The sequence below is a fragment of the Capricornis sumatraensis genome, chromosome 7 (genome assembly GCF_032405125.1).
Source record: "Capricornis sumatraensis isolate serow.1 chromosome 7, serow.2, whole genome shotgun sequence".
In the NCBI taxonomy this organism is placed as follows: Eukaryota; Metazoa; Chordata; class Mammalia; order Artiodactyla; family Bovidae; genus Capricornis; species Capricornis sumatraensis.
The window spans coordinates 69,061,686-69,084,260 of NC_091075.1; the positions used below are offsets into that span (position 1 = coordinate 69,061,686).

At 38.7% G+C, this 22,575-nt stretch overlaps 1 protein-coding gene across 1 annotated transcript in view; it reads left to right on the plus strand.

The window, feature by feature from the left end:
- Positions 1-22,575, plus strand: part of ATP10D (ATPase phospholipid transporting 10D (putative)) — a 133,104-nt gene that overhangs the window by 25,712 nt on the left and 84,817 nt on the right. The window contains exons 2-3 of the mRNA XM_068975172.1: positions 9,326-9,652; positions 12,098-12,292. Of these exons, the coding sequence (XP_068831273.1) occupies positions 9,363-9,652; positions 12,098-12,292 (485 nt within the window). The 5' untranslated portion in view covers positions 9,326-9,362. The remainder of the gene's footprint in view (positions 1-9,325; positions 9,653-12,097; positions 12,293-22,575) is intronic.

The window sequence follows — 22,575 nt, forward strand, 5'->3', positions numbered from 1 at the left end:
GATGTCCTCTTTTGAGAATTGCTTATTCATATTCCTTACCCAATTTTATTGGCCTTTTTATTTTTCTCTTATAAATTTATATGACTGATTTGGTTACTAGGAATATTAAGAGCTTGCCATCATTATGTGGAGAAGGCAATGGCACCCCACTCCAGTACTCTTGCCTGGAAAATCCCATGGATGGAGGAGCCTGGTAGGCTGCAGTCCATGGGGTCGTGAAGAGTCAGACACGACTGAGCAACTTCACTTTGACTTTTCACTTTCATGCATTGGAGAAGGAAATGGCAACCCACTCCAGTGTTCTTGCCTGGAGAATCCCAGGAATGGGGGAGCCTGGTGGGCTGCCGTCTGTGGGGTCGCACAGAGTTGAACACGACTGAAGCGACTTAGCAGCAGCAGCCATCATTATGAGCTGCACTTGTCTCTTGATTTTATTTATGATTTTTGCTATATAAGATAGATGATAGATAAGGGAATAGTCAAAACATTTGTCTTTACTAACTTCTCTCTTGCTTTGGAAAGTTTTTCTCAGCTAACAGTAAAAAAAAAAATCTTTCTAAATTTTCTTCTGGTAAATTTATTGTAATTTTTGTATTTAAGTTTTTAATCTAGAGGTTTTTTTTTTTGGCTTTTACTGTCTATTTTATTTTATTTTTAATTTTATTTTTACTTTATTTTACTTTACAGTACTGTATTGGTTTTGCCATACATTGACATGAATCCACCATGGGTGTATACAAGCTCCCAATCAAGAATACATTTGAATCAGTTCTAATAGAGATTTGTTTTTAACTTAAAAGTTATTAAATTAAAAATTTATTAAAATCTTAATAAAAGATACATTTTTAATGTATAGAGTAGGAATTTAGCTTTCTGTTTTCAAGATGAATGTCAGTTTATTCCAGAGTTGTTAAATTACCATTTTCCAATTTGAAATTCCACTTTTCCATATGTTATCTTCCTGTTTATAAAAGCATCTAGTTTTGGGCCTCTGTGTTAATTTTCTATAGATTACCACAGTTTAGTGCTTAAAACAGCCCCAGCTTATTAGTGTATAATTCCATAGATCAGAAGTCCAGGAACAGTGAGGTTGGGTTTGTTGCTCAAGTCTCAAAGTCTGAGGTTAGGATGGGGAAGGATCCACTTACAGCCTTATTGAGATTGCTAGCAGAATCAGTTCCTGTGGTTGTAGGACCTACGTCTCTGTTTCCTTGCTGGCTGTCAGTTAAGGATGCTGTCAACCCTTTGAGACCACCAGCAGCTGTTCTTTTGAATTGTATTTCATTTGCTAAATTTTATTGTTTCCCCAACAATACTCATAAGCGAAAGTAGTTTGTAATTTTCTTGTGGCAGTTATAAAATTTATGCATACATATTTTAGTACATACAGATATTTATATGATGGTGATAAATAATTATTACAATTAAACATTTTTTTTTCCAGCCATATAGTTGCCTTGCTATGAAGTAGTATTGCAGTTGGGTATATGTAGCATTTGTTTTGTATTCATCTCATGCCAGATCCTCTCTCCTAGTATCAGCATGTATTAAGAATCTTGATCTTTAGGATCTATGGTCATATTAATTAACTTTTAAATCCCAGATAAAATGCTAATGTGTTAGTTAAAACAAGGTGTACAGAATCAGGTGGCCTTTGACTCTATTTCTGGGTAATATTAGGCTTCAAGTGGGCATGCTGAGCCCAGGAACCTGCAGTCCTTTACATATAGTTAATCTTTTTAAAAAATTTTATTTGTTTTTAATTGGAGGATAATTGCTTTACAATATTGTTTGTTTCTGCCATATATCAACATCAATCAGCCATAGGTTTATGTATGTCCCCTCCCTCTTGAACCTACCTCCCACCCCATCCCACCTCCATATAGTTTAACTTTGAGTGATATTTTTCCATCACTAACCATCAGCAAGTTTGTTGTAATCCATTTTACAACAAACTACTACTAATTTTCATATAGTAGTAGTTTGCTCTTAAACTAAAAATGAAATTAGAAATGGAGATTTTAATAAAGCCTATGTAGGTTTTTTCCTTTTTAATGAAATAATCTTCTATCTTTTAAGGACAGAAGCTCATTCAGGAGTGATGTATCAGATCTAAAACGTTCTTTCTTATTCCAAGTGATGATGAATGACCTTTAGGCACCTAGTTCTTGTTATGTTTAAAAAATTGTGTTAATTTTCAAGGGTTAGTGGCAGAGGATGAGGTCAAATAAAGCATGGAGCCTTTTGGTTTACTAGTGGAAAACCATGACAAATCAACTCTTCATGGAGTGGGAAAAGTCTTTGAATTATGAATGATGTTCTTGAAAACTTCTGAAAATGCTTCACATGAAGTTGCTCATCAGCACTTTTGTCTGTCAGAGTGCTCTCTTTATCCTTTGGGGATAGTTGAGAGCGTGTTGCTCTGCTCAGCTAGTTGGTTGCCTGGCAGACTCTCCAGCTCAGTGAAATAACTGAGTTGCTAAAGCTGTGTGACCAGGTGGTTGAGTGTGAGTGACATGCACTTTAAGAAATGAAACATCAATGAGTAATTTGGTATAGTCGTTACTATCAATAGTATACATAACATTCTCAAATAACACTTCTGAAAAACTACTATGGTTGAGAAAACATTTCCCAAATTATCACTATAGTTGTTAATCTTTGCTTAATACTTACATGCTTCCCACACTGCTCTAAGAGCTTTACATATATTAACTCACTGAATCCTCACGAGTCTTTAACTGAGGTTAGGTGGCAAGTGGAGGTGCCAGGAATTGATGTCGGTGTCTGGCTCCTGTCTATGCTCTTGATCACGATTATACACTTATTGATCTTACAAATCTAGTAGGACAGAATAATTTTCTAAAAAAGTCCTTCAGACTTGGAGAAGCAGACTCCTACTAATAAAGACAGAATGATGCAGTCAAAGCTGAAAGTGAATTATTTCTGTTGCCTTAAACTTTCATTTTTTCCTTTTGTTGAAGGAAGGCCAGGCTGAGCCATGAAAAAGGAAACTGTGTTTTTGTTCCTATTTCCCTTCTAGTAGTTTTCTGTAAACTTCAGTGATCAACCATTTGTTGATCATCTCACTTTGAGCAAGCATTAGTTAGACTCTTTGGAGTCTGAAAAGGACTTAGCTATGTTCCCTGACTTTGAAAAATGAAGCTACCTGCAGTGATGGCACCCCACTCCAGTACTCTTGCCTGGAAAATCCCATGGATGGAGGAGCCTGGTAGGCTACAGTCCATGGGGTCGCTAAGAGTCAGACACAACTGAGCGACTTCACTTTCATGCATTGGAGAAAGAAGGAAATGGCAACCCACTCCAGTGTTCTTGCCTGGAGAATCCCAGGAACGGGGGAGCCTGGTGGGCTGCCGTCTGTGGGGTTGCACAGAGTCAGACACAATTGAAGCGACTTAGCAGCAGCAGCAGCAGCATAGATTGCAGTGCCTGAGTCATGCTCAGGTTTGTAATGAGAGCAGAGAAGGGATCAATGTACCGTATCTCCTGTGTGGATCCTTCTCCATCTCTCCCTCTCTAAGGTAAAGCCAAAAGTTTAGAGGGTGAAGAGAGGCTTATGTGGTGAGTTGCTATATGAGTGATCAGCCTGCCACAAAGAGAGGGCAGATTTGCCAAGGTGCAGGGTGTAGGTTATACTTGGCAACCTTCTTGGTAAGTCACCTGGGTACTTATTAAATTCCACATTTGTGGGCCTCATTCGATAGCCTCTGAATCAGAATCTCCAGGGGAGGGGCCTAGGGAATGCCGATTAACAGGGCCCCCAGGGCATTCTTGTTGGGGGAACTTGGAAAACACCACAGGAGTGGGATACAGTTTGTTCACAAACATAGAATGAATTGTAGAGTTAATGGTTGAGGATGAGATCAGATGATATAAAGGCCATTTTATGTCTTGCCTGTCTTTTGTGATTGGGTCTCTATTTGTATCCTACTGAATGTTGCTTACTTTGCAAGTATCATTAGATATATTGAACAGAGCATTTACTTAGACTTGGACAAGCTTAATCTGCAAGGAATATGTTGAAAGTTTGGACTTCAGCCCAATGTACAGGGTTTGCAACCTTGATTTATGTTCAGAAACAGCCAAGGAGAAGAGTGGGGAGAAGAATGACTCTTGTTCATCTACTGTGTGCCCCATGACACTTCATGGTGCCTCCTTGTGTTCCTTAGCCAGCTGAGGCTAATAGGTTAATTATGTGGGCCACATAGCTGTTAAGTGATGCAACTGATATTCAAACCTGGGTCTATAGAGGAGAAATTTGATTTGTTCAAAAGTGATGATCAGAGTGTTCATTCACTCAATTAAAATTGGTGAACCAGAAAAGGCAGGATTAGGATGAGGAGCTATGGTAAAAAAAACTTTGATGTTCGCTACCATGTGAAAATATATGCCCAGTGTTTTGTACTTTTTTTCTTTTTAAAAGAAGTCAATTATCGGTATTTTATGTGAATTTCTCTATTTTAAAATTTTAGTCCTATATTCAAAAAGTATAAAACAATGTGTTTGCCAACACCATGATACAGAATACATCATTAGGTAGAAATTTGCTTAAGGGCTACTGGCTTGTGACTTCTAGATGAAATAATCTCTAAAGTCTAAACTTATGTCAAGATTCTTGCTGTGATTTACTGTGATTTGCTGTCCCTTCATATCTTAAAGGAAAAATTCCGTGAACATTTATGTGAAAGTAATAATGAAGCTTTTTCTAAATATTTGTATGCTTTTAAGTTTGCTGAGGCAAATGCAGAAAGATGAAAAAGCTGCTTCTGGCTTCTCGCTACTGGGGAAAGTATTGGCCTCTTCTGGGCCTTTAGTCCAATTACTGTGTTTTGGTTGCCTTCTGCCATCAGAGGATGTATGTATCCACTCTTCCATGTGTGCGTTCAACCCATGAGGAGCCATGTGCAATTGGTGTCTTTCCAAAGTGTATAAAGCAGCATGTTAGTGGACCTTGAAACCAACTTGGTGCCAGCTGGAACAGTATTAAAATGAGAGAGATTGAGAAAGAGAAAGAGAACAGAGTAGGATAGAAGATGCTTGCATGGCAAGTAGGAAGGGCAAGAATTGCTTTGTAGTACTGTTGTTTCAGCTATATATGTGTATGTGTTGCATAATAGAATGTATTTCCCACTGTCCTAGCAGTTAGATTTTGAACGCTCTGAGCTAGAGTGACGAAGTAGATTCCTTGGTCATTCCCCCTGAATCTAAGATGGTATAAATTCTAAGCTGGAAATTTGAAAGGATTTTCACCACATGTTAATTACCTCCACACTTGTGACTCCATGGACTGTAGCCCACCAGGCTCCTCCGTCCTTGGGATTCTCCAGGCAAGAACACTGGAGATCAGTCCTTTAATCCAGTCATTAATTTTCAGGCAAGAGTGGCCGTGATGAAGGGAAGGAGGATCGTTACAAGATCACAAGTCACATGACCTTAGAGAGTAGGGCAGAGACTCCATGACTGAGAGAGGATGCTGAGGAGGACACTGAGCCAGTCCCAATTCTGTGTTACTGAAATTCCTAGAGGATGCAAAGGGGGAAGGGGGAAGATAGTATGAGTAAAAAGAGCACCTAATGCAAGTTTAAGGGCACTGGAGAGGCTCAGAGGAAGGTGGACCTGGGGATACTTTGGCAATGAAACATTTTCCATTTGTAGAATTGCCTCTTTGGAACTGAGTGAATGGGGAAAGGTGACCTGAAGTTAACATTTTCCACGTGTTGTATTTGCTTCATCATTTCTAAGTTTGCATTCTCAAGAAACTCTATTGTGAAATTAAAAAATCTAAGTAGAATCTAGATTGTTGTATGAGATTGAGGGCCCTAGCAGGATGCACACTCCTGTGTCTTAAGAGTTTAATTGTAAATGCAAACTCTTAATGTTTCCAGAAATAATGAAAAGTTGTATTAGTTTCAGCCTTCTAAAAGTTAAGTTTTGTCATAATGGTCACCTGATGGGATGAAATACATGAAAAGTGTTTAGTGCTTATATTAAGTATTTTACATTATCTACTGATTCATCAATAAAGTGCTATCTTACATCCTTATTCTGGGAAAATTTCTGGATATCTTATGAACTACGTTAAGCTCTCCAAGCTCTCATTACTTCTTATAGGTTAAGAAGCTAATTTATATACAGTTGACCCTTGAACAATGCAGGTTGGAACTGCAGGGATCCACTTAAACTAGGATATTTTTCAGTAGTAAATGTTTACAGTATTACCAAATCCTGGCTGGTTGAGTCTGCAGATGCCTGGAAACTAGAAATGCAAGGCCAAGTACAAGTTATATGTGGATTTTCTACAGTGAGGAGCGTGGGCACCCAAGCCCCCATGTTGTTATACATCACCTATACTGAAGTGAAAAACAGGCTTTTCAAATTACTTCAGAGATAGATTAAAACATTATATTAAAAGAGGACTACTTTGACCAGTCTACTTTGATTTAGCTCTCTATGGACAGATATTTGAGAGAGCAAACTCCAAAGGACAGCAAACTGATGGGGTAGAACTTTTTTTGTCTTGTTTCTATTCCTAGTATACAACTATGAAACTGACTTTTTGGATATTTTCTCTCACTGGTTGTAGATGCTGTCTATTATGGGTGTCTATATCTAGGCACAAATACACACATTTGGAGGCTATTGTGTTCTTCCCATTAAGGGGGATTTTCTGCCTCTTACTTGTTTTTATTGTTTTAAGTTTTAAAGATCTGATGAATTCTTTTGAGATTATTTGTGATTCAACTTATTTTCTATAAGTACAGTGATAGTGATGCTGCGTAACTGTAATCTCTTGGTTTGCTTAAGGACCAATATAGAGTAAATAAGTATATTAGCTGAATGGATTGTTAAAAATATTGATTCACTAGAATTACTAGAATAGGACCAAATCTTCCAGTGCTTGCTACATATTGATTTATGATTTCAGATCCATGAAAGCTGAATATAATTTTAATATCCTTAGGGGGATAATTTCTATATCTGATTAGTTATTATACTTTAGAGAAAACCATAGACATAAGCTTAAAATGAAGCTTAGAAAGGAAGGAAGCTTAGAGAATTTGCCCAAACTACTTCATTACCTTGAAGACTCTTTTGCACTTGGGATTGCATTTATATATTTACATACCTATTGCCTCACCTAGACCCTGAGATTCTGGAGATGAGGCTCCAGGTCTCTGTATTTTTAACCTCATGTACTTTCTACCCTGTAACCTAGTTTTTCTACAGATGCGGTCATGGACCACCTGAATCCAATTCATCAGGGGAGTTTTGTTACCAATACAGATTATCAGGACATTCCCACAGATTTACTAAAAATCTCCAGAAGTGAACTCCACCCTAAAATGATCAAGTAAATGCAGTGACATTGATAATGCAAGAATAGACAGCAAGGCTTCCAGACCTTGCCCTCCAATCTCCTCGCCCACTCAGTGAACTTTTACTGGCTATCTACTAAGTACCAGTTACTCTGGATGTGAAGTTAAATGAAGCACATTAACAGTTAAAAACAGACTGAGTTGGAAAGATTTGATTTGAATCAACCTTATCTACATGCTAACCACGTAAATTTCAGCAAGTCACTTAACTTCCCTAAACCTATTTCCTCTTTTGTGAAGTAAAATAATGACTATCATAAGATTAAATACTAAATAAGGTCAGTTCAGTTCAGTCACTCAGTCATGTCTGACTCTTTGCAGCCCCATGGACTGCAGCATGCTAGACTTTCCTGTCTATCACCAACTCCCAGAGCTTGCTCAAATTCACATCCATCGAGTCGCTGATGCCATCCAGCCATCTCATCCTCTGTCATCCCCTTCTCCTCCTGCCTTCAATCTTTCCCAGCATCAGGGTCTTTTCCAGTGACCCTTGATGAGTCCAGTGAGTCAGTTCTTCGCATCAGGTGGCCAAAGTATTGACGTTTCAGCTTCAGCATCAGTCCTTCCAATGGACATTCGGGACTGATTTCCTTTAGGATTGACTGGTTGGATCTCCTTAAATACTTTTGCAAAGTGCTTGGAATAGAGTGTGCTCTTAATGAACATTAGAGCTTTTTTTTCTTAAATGAATGAGCTCATGTTTTAGGAAGGGTTGAATTTCTTGGAAAATACACACTCGAAAATAGAGAAAATAAGGGAAGAGATGTAAGAGATTTTGTTTTCTATCAAACCACCCCAAAACTTGGTGGTATAACTTTTATTGACTCAGAGTGTGATGGGTTGACCGTGGGAGTGGAGTTCAGTTGGGACAGCTCATCTCTGCTCTAGATTGTATCATCTGGGCACACTTAGGTGTTGTCAGTCTGCTGGCACTCAGTGGCCTCACCCCTATGTTGATAGGAGCAATGGTTGCTAAGTGGGTCATGAGTACTCATCATGAGTACTGCCAGCCTGGGCTAGACACGTGGTAGTGGCTGCAGGGTTCTCAAGAGCAGTGAGAAAGGAGTTGTTAAGGGAGTCCCATGAGTAGGCACTTTGCAAGCCTTTGCTTGTGTCAGGTTTACTAGTGATTCATTAGTCAAAGCAAGCCATGAGACCAGGCCTAGATTCAGCAGGTAGAGAAAGACTTCACCACTTCATGGGTAAAGGGGTGTGACTACAGGGATGGAAAGCATTTGTGGCTATTTTTGTAATCTGCACGGGCTTTACCGATTGCTTCCTTCATATCAGACTTCATGCTAGGTGATTTATATGTTATTCCCTTAATCCTCCCAACAGTCTCCTGACATGTGTGACAATCCCATTTCAAGGATGAGAAAATTGATTAGATAAATTGAGACTTGTACACATTAAGCACAAAGTTTTTGTCTCAACTTGTGGAGTGCCTTTTGGGTGCTATCTCTTCTTGGTTAGGTGATCAGCCCATAAGACAGAACGTGTATGCTCTATTTCATTAAGATTTGGTTAAAATGGACTTTTAGTGACTTGTTTTACTTTCGTATTGCTACCTTCTAGACTAAATAAGGCTTCTCAGGTGGCTCAGAGGTAAAGTATCCACCTACAATGTAGGAGATGCGGGTTTGATCCCTGGGTTGGAAAGATCCCTTGGAGGAGGAAATGGCAACCCTCTCCAGTATTCTTGCCCAGAAAATCCCATGGACAGAGGACCCTGGCAGGCTACAGTCCCTGGGGTCGCAAAAGAGTCAGACACGACTGAGCAACTAAATGATAAAACGATACTAAATAAACTGTTGAGTCGTTTGTTTGTTTAGTATAGAAAAAATTTAATCTTACTAACATTACTGTTCTTTAAGACTTTCCAGAAGTTTATGAGAATTCTTTTAATGGATTTTTCTTTGTTTTGCCAGATTACCTGTGCAACCTGGATCTCCCCGCATTTTGGACATGACCGAGCCTCTTCAATGGGCCAGGTATCACTGGCAGCGGCTGATCGGCCGTACGAACACAGACGATGATGAGAGACCATACAGCTATTCCTCTCTGCTTGCCTGCGGGGGCAAGTCCTCCCAGACTCCCAAACTGGCAGGAAAGCATCGGGTTGTTGTTCCCCACCTCCAGCTCTTCAAGGAGGAGTATGAAAAGTTCTCTGGAACCTACGTGAACAACAGAATACGGACAACAAAGTACACGCTGTTGAATTTTGTGCCGAGAAATTTGTTTGAACAATTTCACAGGTACTTTTATTTTTGGGGAAAAAAAAAGTTAGAATGTTCTTTGTCATTCTGATTAATATATAAGATTTTTCATTTTCATAATGTCTGATACCTAAGCCTAACGCTCGTGACATTACCTTTGATGATTTCTGGTAGGGTCCCATTGTGAAATGATGACTCCTTACATTCGTATAACACTTTAGGACTAATAAAATGCTTTCTCATGACAAGAGAAGATATTGTTATCTTCATATTACAGATAAGGAAACTAAGTTTGGCCCTGTAGTTTAACCAATGTCCTGCCAGAAGTGAATGAGGGGATATGACTTTCAGTCTATTCACTCTTGCTTTTGTGTTCTGTCCATTAAAAGAATGTTAATTCTGCATTTAAATTTGACTTATAGCCTTTTCTTCTTTTTTAAAAAATATTTATTTATTTACTTCTTGGGCTGCTCTGGGTCCCAGTTACAGTACATGGGATCTTAAATCTTCATTGTGGCATAAGGAATCTCTACTTGCAGCATGTGGGATCTTGTTCCCTGACCAGGGATTGAACCCAGGCACCTTGCATTGGGAGCAGGGAGTCTTAGCCACTAGCTCCTAGCTTTTTCTTCCTCATAAAAGGAGGAAATAGAGCTCTGAAGTAAATACAGATGTAGGCGGTAAGATGAGGTAAAGCAGATATAATTCAGTGTAATATGTATTTACTGAAGCCCTTTCATCAGGTTAAGTATTGAAGGAAATGCAAGGTTACATGAAGCTTCTTTCCTTATGGAGTCTTATATTTAGCAAGGGCAGCAAGATGTGCATACAATGAAAAGATACAGCGGATGTGATGAGTGCTATAAGGTGCTGCCAACCAGGATGGAAGCCTCAAAAAGAGAAATACTACTGTTAGCCAGAGCAATAGAAAGAAAGTGGCATGTGAAGTTAATTATGAAGGTTGAGATTTTCAAGGCAGAGATATCTGTAAAGCACATTTCAGATGGAGGAAGGAATACAAAGAAAAGCAGAATGGCAATGGCATAGAAGATTTGCTGGAGGCCTGGGAAGTAGTCCTCTGTGACTGATACTGTTAGAGGCTAATTGAAAGCAGGATAGAACATTTAGGAAGCTGCTGCATACATCTTGGCAAGCTGTAATAGAGACCTGAACGTAGAACAATGTGGGGATGAAAAAGAGGATAATCTGTTACAAATACTATGGATAGATGTAAGGAATAAGTGAAAGGAGTGAAAAGATGATGTGAGCAAATTGAGTTATGATGACCAGGATTATTAAGAGAAAAAAGAAAGACAGGAACAACAAGAAGGTTGGCTCAAAGGTTATGTTGTTTTGTAAATGTTGAGTTTGAGATGCTAATGTGAGTATAGAGATTCTCAGCATTTATTGCTATTTTTTCCAGTATTATTCATTTCATATATATTCATCCTCATTTTTTAATATCTGTATATTCCACGCAGTTATGGAACAGTGGATATGGTTAAAGAACAGATGTGAATTTGTTGAATTAATGGTTTTAACTACTATGGATGTTTCTGTCTTGTATGGAGTTTGCAGTTGTGCCCATGATAGAATTAGAACCTGAATAGAGTTCAGGGCCCAGTCCTATACATCTAGATGCAGTTAACTTGGTGTGCTGCAGTCCATGGGGTCGCAAAGAGTCAGACATGACTGAGCGACTGAACTGAACTGTACATGCAAATCATTGAAGCCACAGAAGAAGCAAAAAGGGTTGCAAGTAGCCAAAATGTCAGGGTAAGAGGAATTGGAAGTGAGAAATGAGGAATATTTGTAGATTATTTTGAGAAGTTTGGCCGTGGGAAAAATATGTGATAAAAATTCAAGGGACCATGCAAAGTTGAGATTTAGTTTCTTTCTTTTAAGGAAAAAGGCTGCTTGCATTTGCCTTAGGGTCCAGTGGGAAATATTTGATCATATAAAAGAGAGAAGTAGTTCCTTAAAAAGTAGTTCTCAGTAATGTGAAAGCAGAAATGGAAGCGTTGATCTCAGGGAAAAATAAACCCTCAGGATTTTCTAATTATTTTGAACCTTGTTTGAATCTAATGTTTGGACAATCAAGTTAACTTTGGAACGTTAGAGTTAACTTTTTGTTTTTGCAATGTATTAACTTTGAATTTCCTCTTAAGGTTTTTGAACTTTTGAAAAGAAAGTGGTACTTCCTATTGTGCTTTATTATGTTACACAACTCGCAATAGTCACACTGCAGTATTGACTATAATAGATTTAATGAATGATACCTCACATTTATTAGAGTATGTCCAACCAGATGTCTGCAGGGATAATAAATTGTTAATTCAGATGTTAGATTTCACTAGTTCTGTTTTGTAGCATCCAAAATCAACTGATAGAAACTTGTGGGAAAACACCATCAGGTCTTTGGCCTCTTTTGTTCCAGGCTTTGCTTGCTTTGTTAACACCTCCTTGTGTGTGTTTGGGTTTCAGAGTCGCCAATTTATATTTCCTGTTTCTAGTTGTTCTGAACTGGGTGCCTTTGGTAGAAGCCTTCCAAAAAGAAATTACTATGCTGCCGCTGGTGGTTGTCCTTACAATTATTGCAATTAAAGATGGCTTGGAAGATTACCGAAAATACAAAATTGACAAACAGATCAACAACCTAGTAACTAAAGTTTATAGTAGGTAAGTGTAACAGAAGCTATGCTGGGGAATATACATGCATCATTTAGAAACATGCAGAATGTTACTCTCCACCCCTTAGATGTGACTAGGACACTTTTGGGGGTAGGATGGTGTTTTTAACTAATGTTTATTAAAATTCGAGTGCATTTAATTCAGGATCATAGGAAAACAATAAACACATTAAACCATTGTCAACCAGATGTTGATAAAGTAAAAGCTTCTATAATTTAGGTATGAGTAGAGCTGAAAGAATTAAACTTCAAACCATAAGAAGGAAAGTAAGCAGATAGCTTTTAACCCTAGATATTTACAATTTGGGATTAAGAGGATGGGATATGAAATATATGAATGAATATGAAAAACGAGATGGGATATGAGAGAAGGTGAGTTTCTTGTGGAGGAAAGGAATTGTGAGATACAGAGAAGTGCATTCTTTTTTGTAAACAAAGCAAGAAGCCTATAAAACCCTTCCTGTTGCAGCAGCAACTGAGGGCATTCATAATAGGAAGACTTATAAGGAGCATACTTGCTCTGTTGGAGACTTCTATTTCAGGTATTTATGAAATAGCCTGTGTAGCCAAGAGTGAAGTCCATTAAGGTGAGTGTTTAACTGTGCTGTATATTAATGACTACATTTACAAATTGTGTCCAGAGACAACTATTTATAATGCTGTGATGTGTTCCTTGAAGTCATACATATTGTGTGTGGTAGGGAAACGTAGGAGGGTTTACAAAATTGGGATTGTACTACATATATTGTTTTTATTCTATTATTTTAGCCTAATTTACATCATAAATATTTCCCCTGTCTTTATCCATCAAGAAGGCTCTTTTAATAGCTGCATTGTAATAAGACTCTAAGACAATTTAAATATTTCCCATATTTATATAATTTTGAAAATGTATCAGTACATAGTCTTACACAGAAGTATTGAAGATCTGTGATTATTTCCCCATTATAATTAGGAATGGAATTAATATGTCAAAGAGGAGAATATATTTTTTAATTTATTAAAGTATAGTTATGTTCATTTCTACTGTACAGCAGATTCAGTTATGCATATATAGACATTGTTTTTCATGTTCTTTTCCATTTTGATTTATTATAGTGCTTCCCTGTAGTTCACTTGGTAAGTGATTTATTATAGAATATCAAATATAGTTCCCTGTGCTATACAGTGGGACCTTGTTATTTATCCATTCTATAAATAATAGTTTGTATCAGCTAATCTCAAACTCTGAATCCTTCTTTCTCCCACCCTCCTCCTCTTTGGCATCCACAAGTTTGTTCTGTGTCTGGGAGTCTGTTTCTATTTCACAGATAAATTCATTTGTGTTATATTGTAGATTCCATATATAAGTGATATATCTTTTTCTTTCTGACTTACTTCACTTAGTATGATCTCCACCTGCATCCATGTTGCTGTAAATGGCGTTATTTCATTCTTTTTTGTGACTGAGTAGTATTGCATTGTGTGTATATGTATGTGTGAATATACATATTTTACCTTTTTAATCCATTCATTTGTCAGTAGACGCTTAGGTTACTTCCGTGTCTTGGCTATTGTAAAAAGTGTTGCTGTGAACATTGGGATGCATTGTATCTTTTCAGATTACTATTTTCTGTGGATATATGCCTAAGAGTGGGATTGCTGGATCGTATGGTCGCTCTATTTTTAGTTTTTTAAGGAACCTCCATACTGGTTGCATTAATTTACATTCCCACCAACAGCATAGGACGGTTCCCTTTTCAAGGAGCAATATTTTTAAGTCCTTATTCATGTGGCTTTTGTGAATGCCAATGCCAGGTTTATAAGGCTAATTCTCTGAAGTTCCTTTTCATGAGAAATGTATCTACTTCTTAAAAAGTTATCATTAAGGATAGATTTATGAAATTCTCATTGTGTTCGCTGCTTTACAAATAAGGTTTTGGTGTCACTTTTTTTCATTTCAGAGTTTGGAAACTTTATGGAGTATTCTGAGGATAATGAGTAGGTTAATTTGGCCTGAGGGTAGTGGCCCAGTAAAAGGGCTAAAATTAGAAATAAGAGGATCCCCTGGTGACCCGGTGGTAAAGAATTCACCTGCCAGTGCAGGAGATGTGGGTTCAGTCCTTGGGTGAGGAAGATGCCCCAGAGAAAGAAATGGCAGCCTATTCCAGTATTCTTGCCTGGGGAATCCTATGGACAGAGGAGCCTGGCAGGCCACAGTTCTTGGGTTGCAAAGAGTCAAACATGACTTAGCGACTAAAGAACAACAATAAGAAATAGAAGGGGAGTTTGAGGCCTGCTATGGAGGGATGTCATGCCCAGGCCACTGCTTACACACTGAAGAAAAGAGCTCTCCAGAGAAATACAATCAATAGGAATAAGATTTATTGTAAGGAATTGGCTCATGGGATTGTGGAGGCTAAGAAGTCCCTTTGCGACTCTTTGGGACCCCATGGATTGTAGCCTGCCAGAGAATTGTCTCTCGTGTAGTTTGAAGGCCAGAGAGTGATGGTGTAGATTCCAATCCATGTCTGTAGGCCTGAGAACCAGGAATGTCCAGGGCAGATCAGTGTACCGGATCAGTCAGGCGGACAGTGAATTCAGCCTTCCTTCGCCTTTTTGTTCTATCCAAGCCCTCAACAAATTGGATGATGCCCACCTATACTGGGAAAGGCCATCTGCTTTACTCAGTTCACCAATTCAAATGTTCGTCTCTTCCAGAAACACCCCCAGAGACACCTAGAAATAATATTTAACCAGGTACCTGGGCATCCTTTCAACCAGTGAAGTTGACTCATAAAATTAACCATCACAGATATTTTCCTTGAGTGGTACAGAATCCACGTTTTGAGCCAAGAAACGGCATAGTAAAAGTTGTGGTTTAAGGAATATTGGTCAGTTCGGGTCATAAGAATGGCTTCTTTATGGATCTGGGTCTGCTAATCAATCCAGGGTACTACCAGGGGTATGTGCTAAGTGTAGGAAGGAATTCATAGAATAGATACTGTGTAAAAGGGCCCAATGGAATTTGGTGAACTTTTGTGATTTTTTTTTTCAGATTTGTAGGGTAAAATACCACTGATAGAAATAGGGAGCATTAAGTTCAACTAAGGTAGAATGAACTAGAAACAATAGCAAGACAGGCATCCCAGAGGAATGTCCAGTGGGCAAATAGGAACATATGACAGAATTTCTGGAGGGAAGGAAAGGCTGCAGAGAGAAATTTCAAAGTCATCAGTCCGTTTAGAGGGGATTCTGAAGTTAGGAGTTTGACTTAAATCCTCAAGGGAGAACATGGAATGAGGTAGAAGACTGAGGTTTGAGTTCAAAGGTAGGCACCTATTTCAGCCTTTGGAGAAACTTCACAGGTACTGTTTGACAGGTGCTACTCTTCTGAGATCCCAAAGCATGTGGCATATTTCTTGGGTTGACTTCAGTGCTCTGATACAGAGCCAACATTCATAAGAGAGTAATTCCTAATCTGTCAAACCTATAAAATAACCTGTTATATTTTAGTTTGCAAGTCAGAATAAAAGATATCTCGGTTTAAAAGTATAGTTTTAAACCGAGAAGTAAACAGAAGTATATTCTGAACAAATTTAAGGCTCACTTGACTGACTAAGAGTTCAACCAGATGGCATAATTTTTTTGTTGTTGTTTTGGGAGAAAAATAACTCAAAGCCTTGTCCTGATAATAGAGCTGTCTTTCATTTTATATGAGCAAATGAAGAGGGAAGGCTTCTCTGAAGAAGTGATACTTAAGCTGATATATGTAGAAATCTGAATTTTGTTTGTTATTAGAATTATTCAGTGGCTTTCCCAAAATTTGTTTTAAAGACTTATTGAAGCAAAGTAACTTTTTTTTCTCTTTTGTGAGATGCTGTATATGCTCTGTGTGTGTTTATTAGTTGTTCAGTCGTGTGCAACTCTTTGTGACCCTGTGGACTGTGTAGCCTGCCAGGTTCCTCTGTCCATGGAATTCTCCAGGCAAGAATACTGGAGTGGGTTGCCATTCCCATCTCCAGGGTATCTTCCCCACCCAGGGATTGAACCCTGGTCTCTCTCACTGCAGGCAGATTCTTTACCATCTGAGCCACCAGGGAAATCCCAAAGATGCTGTGAACTGTACTTAAATAAGAAAATATTCTCTTTTTTCTTATATAGTCTAAGGGGAACCAGAAAAAAATGATGTGTTGTATAGAAAAATAAAATATTAAAAGGCCATGGTTTTTAAATTCATAGACCACTTTACTGAAACGGTGCTATGAATCATTTAGTGGCGTTTAAATGCTTTCATATGCCAGGGACAGAGAGATGAAATGCTGATACAATCTCTGCCTTCAACTTCAAAACATGGCTATAGGAAGTGGAATTTTACAGTGATTATCTGAAGGACAAAATCCATATTTTGACCAATTTTACGATTACTCAGTATCAAATTTAGCAAATGGAGAGAATATTGCTTATATATTTTTAAATACAAATTCTTGTACATAAATTCTAATTTTTAGTGTGAGGTTAAAGTTGATGCTGTATATTTCCTTTTTAGGGTTGCTCTACAAAGTTCTGATTCTCATACTTAGTAGCCGTATAGTCTTGGGAAAAATTATGTAAACTAGCTAAATTCCAGTTTCTTTCATTATGAATAAAATAGTACCAAACAGTAAGCATAGCACCTACCCCTTTCTAAGTGCTAAGTAGTGTGCTCAGTCACTTGTTTGTGTCCGACTCTTTGTGACCTCCTGGACTGTAGCCTGCTAGGCCCCTCTGTCCATGGGGATTCTCCAGGCAAGAATACTAGAATGGGTTGCCATTATCTCCTCCAGGGGATCTTCCCAACCCAGGGATCGAACCCAGGTCTCCTGCATTGTAGGCAGATTCTTTACCATCTGAGCCACCAGGGAAGCCCACTAAGTAAAAATTAGCTATTACAATTATTGTAGTTTAATAACAACTATAAGCTAGAGTCTATATTTGTTACATGATCAAGTCATTTAATCAATAATTGAGAATTTAGTAAAACACTGTGTGCTTGGTGTCTCAGTTGCATTCAACTCTCTATGGCCCCATGGACCGTAGCCTGCCAGGCTTCTCTGTCCATGAAATTTTCCTGGCAAGAATGCTGGAGTGGGTTGCCATTTCCTCCTCTAGGGGATCTTCCCAAATAGGGATCAAATTCACGTCTCTCTCATCTCCTGCGTTGGCAGGCAGATTCTTTACCACTGCACTACTTGGGAGCCCCTTTATTACAATTTCCTAATGGGAGACATGGTACAATTTTTTCCTCAGGTGTCCTTTGGATCTGTTTTAGATGATTTGCATATAAACTTGAAGATGAGAGGCAATATTCTTTTCAGTTATTTTAAAGTCTAGTCTGAGATATCATTTTATGATTGCATTTCATAATAGAATCTGGTAATTCTTTTTCATTTATTAACTGTTATTCTATGTAATTTGCCTATTTTTTGGTGTTGTAGAAGAAATAATGCTTATATTCCAATGCCTACCCCTCACTGTTCTTGGAACAAATTATAAGAATATAGAGAAATAAAGATTGTCTATTTATTGCTATTCATTTAAGTTAATGTACTAACTTAAATTCCTGTGAAATATAAAGAAATTACTTTAAAGTACTAATTATTTCTCAGTAAAAGTAAGTTGAAAATATGGGGTCATTAAACTTTGCAAGCTTTTTCAAGAAGCATTAACATTTTTATGCAGATAATTTGGTTCTCATTTGTGAGACTGTGGTCTTTCACAAGGTGCTTAATTTTATTTGGGAAAGTATCATTGGGAAATAACAAATGCTAGAACAGAAAGTAAACATTTAAACCCTATTATACCTCAATTAAGTTAGAATGAACTATTATCAAAAACTTCACATTCTTAAGATTGCCTTTAAAATGGCAGCCATTTGGTAAGGTTTTAAGATTTGCTTCAAGTATATTAGAAGTGTGTTGAAAATAATACTATTAATCATCTGACAAATTTAGGTGCATACTGTGTTGCAGGCTCTGAGAGATTGAGGTTTAAACAAAAAAACAAAGTGCCTGCCATTCAAGAACTTGCATTGTTTTCTGATCTTTAAAAATCACCGTATTGTTGGTGTTTCAGTGTGTGCTTCAGTTCAGTCAGTTCAGTTCCGTTGCTCAGTCGTGTCCGACTCTTTGTGACCACATGAACCGCAGCACACCAGGCCTCCCTGTCCATCACCAACTCCCAGAGTTTACCCAAACTCATGTCCATTGAGTCCGTGATGCCATCCAACCATCTCATCCTCTGTTGTCCCCTTCTCCTCCTGCCTTGTCTTAGTCATGTCTAACTCTTGCAACCCTTTGGACTGCAGCCCTCCAGACTTCTCTGTCCATGGGATTTTTTTAGCAGGAATACTGGAGTGGGTTGCCATTTCCCTCTCCAAGAGATGTTCCCAACCCAGGAATCGAATTGGTGTCTCCCATGTCTCCTGCATTGCAGGCGGAGTCTTTACCCATAGAGCCATTTGGGATGTTGGGAGTTTTAAAATACTAGCTGATGTTAATATTTTAGATTATCTCATAAATCCATGGTATTTCATTATTCTTGGAACTAAATATTAGTGGCCTTCTAAGGTATTAACCTTATTTATGTGTGACAGTTTCTAAAATCGTTCTTGAAATTCACTTTCTAATACATGGTTAATCAATATTCTATTTGGTGGTCATTGATAAGTTGTTATAACTGGGAGTAAAGTCCAGTATTTGAGAGGTGGACTCTGGAGCTACTTGCCTTGTTTTAATCCCAGAAATACTAGAAACTTAACCTGCCTAAGCCAGTTTTTCTCGTTTGTAAGAGGTGGGGAGTGGGCCATAGTGCATTCATAGTACCAACTACATAACATTGATATAAAAATTAAATGATTTATGAATGGATAAAGCCTCCAATAAATGTCTGGGTTGGTCATAACTTTCCTTCCAAAGAGTACCTGTCTTTTAATTTCATGGCTGCAGTCACCATCTGCAGTGATTTTGGAGTCCCCCAAAATAAAGTCAGTTACCTAGACAGCATATTAAAAAGCAGAGACCTTACTTTGTCAACAGAGGTCTGTCTAGTCAAGGCTATGGTTTTTCTGGTAGTCATGTATGGATGTGAGAGTTGGACTATAAAGAAAGCTGAGCACCAAAGAATTGATACTTTTGAATTATGGTGTTGGAGAAGACTCTTGAGAGTCCCTTGGACTGCAAGGAGATCCAACGTCTATCCTTTGGAAGCACTGATGTTGAAGCTGAAACTCCAATACTTTGGCCACCTGATGCAAAGAGCTGGCTCATTTGAAAAGACCCTGATGCTGGGAAGGATTGAGGGCAGGTGGAGAAGTCCCCTTCTCTCACAGAGAATGAGATAGTTGGATGGCATCACCAACTCATTGAACATGGGTTTGGGTGAACCCTGTGAATTGGTAATGGACAGAGGGTCCTGGTGTGCTACGGTTCATGGGGTCACAAAGAGTCAGACACGACTGAGCAACTGAACTGAACCAATAAATCTGAGCTGCTCTGTGCCAGTGATATTTATTATATAAATTGTTTTTAGTGTTTTTTTCAGAGAAGTACTGATGAACGTCAAAAAGAAAAATTCATTCATAATCCCACTCTTTCTTTAGATTTGTTAAAGTAGGAAGTAGCAGTCCACATTTTCCACCTTTTCACCTCTCTGCAGCCAACTCCCACCAGTGGAATTACTATTACTAATCGAATATATTCTTCCCAAATTTCCCCAGTGCTTATGCATTGACATAAAAGCTGGGCGACATTGAACAAGATCGGTCTAGAAGCAAAATGGGTAGCTTTCCTCAGCAATCAGTACAAAGAAATGGAAGCAATAGAATGGGAAAGTCTAGAGATCTCTTCAAGAAAATCTGAGATACCAAGGGACTATTTCATGCAAAGATAGGCCCAATAAAGGACAGAAATGAAGAGGTGGCAAGAATACACAGAAGAACTGTACAAAAAAGATCTTCACGACCCAGATAATCACGATGATGTGATCACCAACCTAGAGCCAGACATTCTGGAATGCGAAGTCAAGTGCGCCTTAGGAAGCATCACTACAAACAAACCTAGTGGAGGTGATGGAATTCCAGTTGAGCTGTTTCAAATCCTGAAAGATGATGCTGTGAAAGTGCTGCACTCAATATGCCAGCAAATTTGGAAATTGCAGCAGTGGCCACAGGACTGGAAAAGGTCAGCTTTCACTCGAATCCCAAAGAAAGGCAATGCCAATAATGCTCAAACTACCACACAGTTGCACTCATCTCACACGCTAGTCAAGTAATGCTCAAAATTCTCCAAGCCAGGCTTTAATAGTACGTGAACCAAGAACTTCCAGATGTTCAAGCTGGATTTAGAAAAGGCAGAGGAACCAGAGACCAAATTGCCAACATCCATTGGATCATCAAAAAAGCAAGAGAGATCCAGAAAAACATCTATTTCTGCTTTATTGACTATGCCAAAGCCTTAGAATGTGTGGATCACAATAAACTGTGGAAAATTTTGGAAGAGATGGGAATACCAGACCACCTGACCTGCCTCCTGAGAAATCTGTATGCATGTCAAAAAGCAACAGTTAAAACTGGATATGGAAGAACAGACTGGTTCCAAATAGGAAAAGGAGTATGTCAAGGCTGTATATTGTTACCCTGCTTATTTAAGTTTTATGCAGAGTACATCATGAGAAATGCAGGGCTAGAAGAAGCACAAACAAATCAAGATTGCCAGGAGAGATATCAATAACCTCAGATATGCAGAGGGTACCACCCTTATGGCAGAAAGCAAAGAAGAACTAAAGAGCCTCTTGATGAAAGTGAAAGAGGAGAGTGAAAAAATTGGCTTAAAACTCAACATTCAGAAAACTAAGAGCAGGTCATCCGGTCCCATAATTTCATGACAAATAGATGGGGAAACAGTGGAAACAGTAACAGACTTTATTGGGCTCCAAAATCACTGCAGATGGTGACTGCAGCCATGAAATTAAAAGACACTCCTTGGAAGAAAAGCTATGACCAACCTAGACAGCATATTAAATAGCAGAGACTACTTTGCCAACAAAGTTCCATCTTGTCAAAGCTATGGTTTTCCCAGTAACATGTATGGATGTGAGAGCTGGACTATAAAGAAAGCTGAGAGCCAAAGAATTGATGCTTTTGAACTCTGGTGATGGAGAATACTCTTGAGAGTCCCTTGGACAGCAAGGAGATCCGACCAGCCCGTCCTAAAGGAAGTCAGTCCTGAATATTCATTGGAAGGACTGATGTTGAAGCTGAAACTCCAATACTTTGGCCACCTGATGCGAAGAACGACTCATTGGAAAAGACCCTGATGCTGGGAAAGATTGGAGGCAGGTGGAGAAGGGGACGACAGAGGATGAGATGCTTAGAAGGTATCACTGACTCAGTGGACATCAGTTTGAGTAAACTCCAGGAGTTTGTGATGGACGGGGAGTCCTGGGATGTTGCAGTCCATGGGGTCGAAGAGAGTTGGAGATGACTGAGAGAATGAACTGAGCTAATTGAATTTACCTGAAGGATGGATTATAAGTGCCATATCCTAAATGGTGAGAGTAATATTGAAGCAACGAATAACAAGTAGATGCAGGAAATTCTAGCTGTAGATTTAGGCTGTGAGAGAAGAAGAAAGTTTGTGCTAGTTTTAGTTCTATGTCCGAGAAGGAAATACAACCTCATTTAGCGTCTACCACATTGATATATTCTCAAAGCTCGTTAAGATCGGCAATGAACATTGTTGCTTACCTTGCAGTTTTAAAACATCGTACACACCCATACCCTGTGGCGTTACGCCTCCACTGTCACTCTTGACAGTCACACCATCCCACTTTCTTCACATGACTCTAGATCATCCTGCAGGATGCACCTCCTCCAGAGGTCAATGTCCTGGCTATTTGCTCCCAAAAGAGCCTGTGCGTACCTATCGTATAAAATTGCTGTTTGTGGTTCTTTTTCACATTTTGACTATAGCTTTCTAGGGGAATGACAATAACTTGATCACTTTTGTATTCTTAGCATCTAACATGGTAACTGGCATAAATTAAGATCAATATGGCTCAGTGGTAAAGAATCTGCAGGATACACAGGTTCAATCCCTAGGCTGGAAAGATCCCCTGGAGGCGGAAATGGTAACCTACATCAGTATTCTTGCCTGGAAAATCCCATGGATAGAAGAGCCTGATGGGCTCCAGTCCATGAGGCCTCAGAGAATCGGGTACCACTGAGTGACTAAGCGCACACACAGCCAGCTAACT